The following is an 8,247-nucleotide window of genomic DNA, read 5'->3' on the forward strand; positions in this document are numbered from 1 at the left end:
CCTTTGCTGTCCTCCGCAAAATGTAGCAGCAAACTATCGCCGATACGCGGTTGCTGTTTCCGCACTTTTAAATGTCGCCGTATTAAATACACTCCAAAAAAAAGAAGAAGAAAGAAATAGGATCTCAGTCGCCCCAAGAAATCTGTTTTATATAAATAAAGTCTTTATTGTTATACAGCTTGAATCTCTATAGTTATTCCTTTAACTTTTACGCGAATCATTATAATATGTATATCTTTTTTTCTTTTTAGTTAATCCATTTACTCACAGAAAAATTAACGAAATCATAGTTTCATTGTTAATTCTTAGCAATTATATAGTATAACAAAAAAAAAATAGAATTTAAATCTCATTAAAGAATCTCTGTTTCGTATAAATACAATAAAATTGATATCGTATCAAATTCGAATTTCAACCTACTTCTTTTTTACGTGATATCATTATGAGTTTTTCTCTTTTTCTCTCTTTTCTGTTAATTCATTTTCTTGTAGACGCGATTTAACAAAATTTTAATATTATTAGTTCTCAGTAATTGCAACGCAAACATTGTTTCATAATTATACGAATTTTTTCTTGAATTTTAAAACGATTACATCTGATAATGCAAAACAATTTCGTTGGTAATCAAGATTTGCTACATATCAGTTGTTTAAAGATTTCAACAACACAGTTGACATTTGCATTGACATCAAGCGCTTATCAGTTTCGCGAGTCCTAAGTGCATCCTTGATAGCGAGAGTGAAAGGCATGATGAATGCATACTCTCATTTGATGTATATAACAGGTCGTCAGAGGTATTGAGTAAACAGTATAAAAACTCGCGTTTCCACGTGTATGTACGTCTAATCCTAAGGGTTGACGTTTTCCGCGAAGCGGCTATTATCACTCATGTTAGTTTTTATCGAACACTCAAGGCTGGCGCACGATTAATGCGCTTATTACGACTATTCGATATTCTATTGACTTGCCTCACGTAGGTATTCAATAATTTAATATCCTGATTTTCATCTATGATTTCTATCTCATTCAGATCAAAATATCGAGTTGTAAAAAAAAAAATTCTGTAGAATTACTCTCCAAAAGTAATTTTGACGAACAAATTTATTTAGAAACAATACAAGGAGAACAAGAAAGTCAAAATAATGTCAATTTTACGTCATATCGATTGATTACCGATCGAATTTATATCAAGTTTTTCTCATGATTTAGTCAATCTAACAACATTTTGACTTTCTCATTCTCTTTGGAAATTATTAATAACTAGTTTTTGGAAAGATAAACTTTTTTGACAAGCCAGCGGAAATGCAGCGACTTCGGTCTGCCGAATTGATTTTCTAAAATTTTCAAATTTTCCTCGGAAAATCTCTTGTCGAAAAATTCATACGAAGTACTATTCATAGGAAGTAGTATTCATAGGAAGTGTATATATGTGAAACGCCGCACGTGTTCACTTTTAAGAAGGAGAATTGCTGCATCGTACATAAATCGCAAACAAGTTGAATACCTTTTTGTTACATGCGACAATGAAGGTGGCGCGTGTCAGGTATGTCAAATCGCCGCTTTCATTTTCTCACACTAGTACAAGAATCACTACAACTGCGCTGGAGGCTGTTATTTCTCTGGCCTATGCAAGCAAAGATTACATGCAGGATAGAGACAATAAGCGCATAAGTTATAGGGGTTCCCACCACGCCTGTCAGTGTACGTCCGAACGTGGTAGGCGATATTGTTTTGCGTCTCGCACCTCATTGTCCTGTCCTACCGTGCGTTCTCCAACTACGTATTCGTTAAAAAAAAAAAAAAAAAACATGTAAATGAATAGAAACGGACGAAATGTTATTTTGTAAATTAACGTCACGCTCATAAATTATCTATCGGTCTTTTGAAAAAAATTATAACCATCCAATATCTCTTTCTTTTCTTCGAGCGTTTAATTCAATTTTACGCGATTTTAATGGCGAATCATCGAAAGGATTGAGTTCAAATATATTCTCATTTTTTTTCACTAAATTGAAAATTGGATCTTACAAAATGGATTCCTGTCCATTCTCTTTAGTTTTTTATTTTTCATTTTTTACGCTTTGTAGGAAATATAAATAAAATTTTATTTTTTTAGTTGTTTCTCATAATATATGATTCCATCCATAGACATACGGGCTGCTTCCCTGATCTTTAGTATTCATAATTTGTTCTTATTTCAAGATCTTAAGTAATGTTTTAAGCTGCTAATATTGTTCTGTAATTGGTTCATGGTATCTTAAGACTGCTTAAGACGATCTTAAATATACCAATTTTGAATATTCGGCCTTAGTGTCTGTGTTGCGTTAGAAAGAATTAAAGATATATCTCTCTTCGACATTTTAGAGAAAGAAAGAGATACTTTTTGTTATTTCTCTCTTTCCATATATATATTTTCGATGTAAAGTAAACTTTCGATATGTAGTAGACAGAAAAAAGAAAGTAGCTGTCGTAACTAAAAACTAGGTGTGGTGATAAAATGGTAGGTGTAAAATATAAACAGCTAAAATGTGGATATCATAACTAATGTCTTAGCTGTGATACTTATATTATAGCAGCAATAGCAAACCATTTCACTATAGTTTTTAAATTTATAATTATGGCAGCAAACATATTTTAACAAACCAAGATTAGGTACGACAAAGAAAATTCTTTTTTTCATGTCACAATTTCATAGAAATGCGCGTGACAGTCTATTTTTATTACGTCTACGATTCCATCTTCGTTTACTCTTGCCAATTTCGCAATTATTTTTTATTTGTGAAAGCTGTTTCAAATACATTCTTAATTAGATTATACGCAACAACTCGTTTGTATAATCTTGTATAGAAACGTATGCTGATCTGATTTTAGGATGCAGAGAAGTTCTAAAACCATTCGATGTTTTCCACCATTTGGAAAATTTTAATACGTGTAATAGAGAGTGAGAAAAAAAGTGTCAGCAATATGTTTTATCCTCAATGGACCACTGGAAAATCTTGGCAACCTAATATGATTAATGTTCAGTAAGTAACATAAATTATACACATTGAATTTTTGGCGATGTATTTCTTTTGTTACAAGAAACAGCGTTCCAAATGTACGTTAATATTGATGTATCAGCTCAATAATTATTTTATACCAGTAAAAACTAAAATTTATCGTTCAACGCATGAATGGGCACTCGAAGATATTTGATCTGCAAGTTTTTATTTATCGTATAATTAAATTTGATTGGTTTAATTTAACGTATTTAAATAGAACAATAACGAAATTTCTAAGAACGAAAAGAGAGCTGACTAACGAGCACTCTGCATAATAAAAATCGATTTATCAATTATGATTCGCAAATAAACGCCTTGCCTTCAACAAAGACAACTGTGTGTAAACATTTCAATTTAATGATTCGAACATTCTCGGCTAATGAACGTATTATTCACAAAACTCACATTGAAATTAATCGTGACCAATCTTTTTTCACATTACATGAATATCATGTAATTACTGTATTTGTCGATGTTTGCTATTTTTTAAATTTTAACACATTATTATGTTGTATAAATTTCTTTTTTATAATAATATTACGAGTATATTATATAAAATTCATATTTTATTATACCTATATTAAATATTATTATAATGTTAGCCATGTTATTCTATAATCGCAAATGGATAAAACTGTGCCGTGCGATACAAATTGTTTCGAGCTGTTACACAAGTTTTGCGTGCCGAGATTTTCTCACCTTGATTTGTCGATTGTCTTTTATTTCGAAGCCTGGGATGATCGATTGTTAGGTGCGACATCGGACTAATTATTTAAACGATTGTATCACTGTTACACGAATACTTTCATTGCAATTATTCTATGAAAAATATATAAAAGGTTATGAAGAATATTTTGCACTTTTATTCCGCATAACAGAACAACATATAATTATTTATATATATTACATATTTTTCTATTTAATAATTAAATATTTTTAGAAGATAGATTTTCTTGTGTTACACAAATATTTTAATAAATATTTTATGATATGTAAGAATAATATGAGATTCTGAAAAAGTTCGATGACATGCATTTAAAATGTTGAAATTAATAAATAAATAAAATGATTTAAAATTTTTGTAGCTAACTTTTCTTAAGCTTAAAAATAATTATAAAACTAAACACAGCAATTAAGGAAAAAATAAAATGACTGTCTGAATTCTCTTATTGCTTTCGAAATCATAAAAGAGAAAAGTAAATAAGAATTACTTTTTTTATGACTGATTTATAAATCTAGATAGTGAACCGAGGAAAGTTGAGTCTTCAAAATTCTTGAAAATAGACATGCGGCGAATAATATAAATTCAATTATTTTCCATCCAATATCATATGTGTCGATGACGTCAGATACGTTTTTCAAAGGTGCGTATTTCTCCCTCTTCGTACATGGTCGCGAGTTTCTCGTGCCTCGTTGTCGAGGACGAGGCCTCAGCAGCCTCGAGTTTCCACTGGTTGTCCGAAGTGGACATTTATTGAACCTGCGAAGTTTATAAAGCTCCCTTCACCCTGCCACCTCACCGTTGATAAAGTTCAGAAATAACGAGTTCTATCTTTTATTCGTCATGCGGTCGTGTTCTGTGCACACCGTAAGCGTGCGTTGTGCAAGGTGCGTTTCCGAGTGACAAATCTGCTGCGTCGAAGAAAAAAATCGTGCTAATCTGGTGCAAATGAGTATTAAGCGAAGAATATATAGCACAACGAGGGAGAAGAAGCAAAACTCATATTCTCTGTAAACGGATGAAATTAATTAATTAAATAATAATTGGCTTATATTTTTGATTTGCCAAGAAATGTCTTAATATTGAAGAAAATCCCGAATCTGAATTGTTTTGATTTCTTTGCTTTAAAAAATTGAATAGTAAAGAAGTTTAAGTAGCTAATAATTCAAATTAATCAAATAAAGGGCATGTATTACAATACAAGATTTTAGTAGCGAGATAATATTTTATTCTGTAGGTATACAACAACGTTTATAATTATTATTTTTATACTTACAGAATAAAATATTATTTTGCTACTAAAATCTTGCGTTGTGGCACATGTCCTTTATTCAATTAGTTTGAATAATAAAGTTTAAATGTCAATGTATTTTACTAAATACTAAAAGTATAGCGATCGATAAAGTACCCCTGACTTAATAGCAAAAGAAATGCATATTTTATTTTTAGTCGTCAAATGCACTCTGTTTTTAAAGACGCACTCAGCCTATTATGGCTATATCAAATTGCAAATTATTCTATTATATGATTTGGCGAGCAGTGTAATGGGAATCGCGATATATCCACAAAATAAAAAAGGAGTTCTTTTCAGATCGCCCAAGAACTTACGCAACAATAGATTCGATTCCATGAAGACCGACATGGTGGTGCCCGAAAGTAAGTTCGGTCTCGACCTGAATATTTGCGCGAAATTTGCAAATTAATTTATTACGTCATTGTGATGGTTTTCAGTGCTGGCTTCAGTTGTGCCCTCGTCAGATACTTTTAATCCTTCCACTGATAGTCTGCACGCAGCCATGAGACCGATCATTTTACTGGCTCAATGCTTTGGCATGTTTCCGGTGTGCGGTGTCAATAAGCCGGATGCCTCGTATCTTCGGTAGGCGCAAATGGTTTGCGGATATCTGATCGATGTCCCTTTTTATCAATGTAGATTAACTTTAATTTTTGTTTAACTTTATTTTTATCCTCTTCTAATTCTATGAATTAGTAAAAAATAGAGAGTAAGTTAAATCAAGATTAAAGTTAATCTACATTAATAAAAATGAGCCAGATATCCATTTCTATCAATATAGATTAGTTTTAATCTTGATTTTTTTATATATAAAGATAAAGAGTAAATTAAATTGAAATTAAAGTTAATCTACCTTATATTGGTAGAAATAAACCTGTTCATTACAACCAATGTAGGTTTTAGTCTTGGTTTAATTTATTCTTTATCTTCTTCTAATTTTTAGAATTAGAAAAAGAAAAAAGTTAAACCGAGATTAAAGTAATCTACATTGGTTGAAATAAACACGAATTGTTTACTATTTGCTCCTTTTAACATTCTCAGATTTTTTAACATTCTTTCTAATCGAAATTCTCACGAGTCTTCATGAATGTCCTGTAGATTTACATGGTACCACCCGAAAATCTTTTACGCGGTGAGCATTATTGTAGGAACGTCTGTCCTGACAGTCGGCAATATTCATCGTTTAGTCACCTCGGGGGTAAATTCTACGAAAATGAGTAAGTAAGCCTCGTTATGGATACAAGAAACATTGAATGTAGGAACACAATTTCCGTTGTTTCTAAACGATATTTATCTTAATTACCAGCGACTTTCGTTTTCTTTGTCACGACTTTGATAACCGCAGTCCTGTTTATACGATTGGCAATGCACTGGCCTTGCCTAGTGTTAACTTGGGAAAAACTGGAACGTGAATTCACCTCAAAACATCGGCGGATTTCGAAGACCAGTCTCGCAACTCGTTTCAAAATTGTAACCTTTGTCGTCATGGTACTCGCGTTTGGTAAGCGCTGATTGTAGATCAAGATAAAGATTACGTAGGCATTTACGCATTTTATTTCGCATATTATTTTCAATTCTATGGAATTGTAATTGAGTTGACTTCTTTGATGTAAATAAAATTATATTATCAAACCTAATTTATCTTGTATAAATTACGTATAATTTTTACTTAGTTATTTTAATTACTTTTACTTGAATGTCAAAGTTGTATGTTAATGTATATTAATTCCTTATTTCAAAAGTGACTTAAAAAATCGTTATTTTTATTATCCTGAATAAGTTAAGTAAACATTATTCTATTAATCATCAAAATTAAACTAATATTTGATTAACCTAATAATATTAATATATTTTTATATAGGAGAACACTCTGCCGCTGTGATGGCTGGGTACACCAGTGCATTAGAATGCGCAGCGTATTTCGATGACACGGATGTTGCTGGTATTTATTTCATATCACAATTCCCTCAGGTAATATACTAGACATGCTTAATTCATAATTTTATTGCATTTCAGAATCAAATTTATTTTTAAACGTTAAAAAAACGTTAAAAAACACATTGTTTCACTCTTTTTCTCTTTAAATGAAAACAAAAGCTCGATGAAAGATGATGCATGTGCTTTTAATGATTGTTGAATCAATGTATCATTAATTGTTCAGTATTTTTTTTACAGATCTTCACAAAATCATCCTACAGTCTCTGGAAAGGGATCGTGATTGAAACTTTAAATATTCTCAGCACATTCTCATGGAATTTTGTCGATCTGTTTCTTATTCTTATCAGCATAGCTTTGGCGGATCAATTCAGACAGTTAAACCGCCGCCTCTTTTCGATACGGGGAAAGGTATAGTGCAATCTGTTATAAGATATTTGTCTTCGGCTATGAATAACTTTATTTATCTTCCTAATATTCACACGCACGTATTTTTTTTTCTTAAAGAAGTTTAATAAGTACTTTAAGTATTTTAAATTGGTTGATAATTAATTATTTATTTTGAGTATTAAATATATCTATTATATTGTTAACAATTAAATTAAATACTCACTGAATAATACTTATTAATTTTTTTTTGAGCATTTATTCAAACTATATTTTAATTGTTAATGTAAACCCTCTAAATTCTTTGGAGTGGAAGGTCATTTTAAAGAGTGAAAGTTGATTCAGTAGTCTTGAAGAGAGTGGTTTAATTTTCAATTTTTAAGAGAAAAAAAGATTTCACTCTTTGGAGTGACAATTCACTCGGAAAGTTTTAGAGAGAAGGGACGTGTTGAAAAAAAAACCACCTGAGTAGTCCTGTGTATGATTTTTCTTGTGTAACGTTTGGTAAACAAGAGTAAAATGATACACAGGAACACTCAAGCAGAGTAGCTCAATGTGTTACTTTAATCGAGAAAAAAAATCATTGATTACAACATGAAAATCTTTGCTTCTACTAACAACTCGTCGCTATTATTTCGTTAAGGCGATGCCGGAATGGTGGTGGGCTGAAGCCAGAAATGACTATAATCATTTGGCGACTCTTACACGCAGAGTGGATACTTACATCTCGGGCATCGTACTTATGTCCTTTGCTATAGACTTGTACTTCATCTGTATGCAATTGCTGTTTTCCTTCAAGTACATTTTCTATCTAACATATAATTTACAATAACAATTTTATCTTTAAATACATAAAGTTTATATATATA

General features: G+C 31.2%; 1 protein-coding gene across 1 annotated transcript in view; it reads left to right on the plus strand.

The window, feature by feature from the left end:
- Window positions 1-4,592: 4,592 nt before the first annotated feature.
- Window positions 4,593-8,247, plus strand: part of LOC108750512 (gustatory receptor 5a for trehalose-like) — a 5,003-nt gene continuing 1,348 nt past the window's right edge. Inside the window, exons 1-8 of the mRNA XM_018489991.1 lie at window positions 4,593-4,649; window positions 5,354-5,418; window positions 5,494-5,641; window positions 6,155-6,273; window positions 6,363-6,557; window positions 6,918-7,027; window positions 7,232-7,402; window positions 8,022-8,176. Coding sequence (XP_018345493.1) covers window positions 4,606-4,649; window positions 5,354-5,418; window positions 5,494-5,641; window positions 6,155-6,273; window positions 6,363-6,557; window positions 6,918-7,027; window positions 7,232-7,402; window positions 8,022-8,176 — 1,007 coding nt within the window. The 5' untranslated portion in view covers window positions 4,593-4,605. The remainder of the gene's footprint in view (window positions 4,650-5,353; window positions 5,419-5,493; window positions 5,642-6,154; window positions 6,274-6,362; window positions 6,558-6,917; window positions 7,028-7,231; window positions 7,403-8,021; window positions 8,177-8,247) is intronic.

This window comes from Trachymyrmex septentrionalis, unplaced genomic scaffold, assembly GCF_001594115.1.
Source record: "Trachymyrmex septentrionalis isolate Tsep2-gDNA-1 unplaced genomic scaffold, Tsep1.0 scaffold37, whole genome shotgun sequence".
NCBI lineage: Eukaryota > Metazoa > Arthropoda > Insecta > Hymenoptera > Formicidae > Trachymyrmex > Trachymyrmex septentrionalis.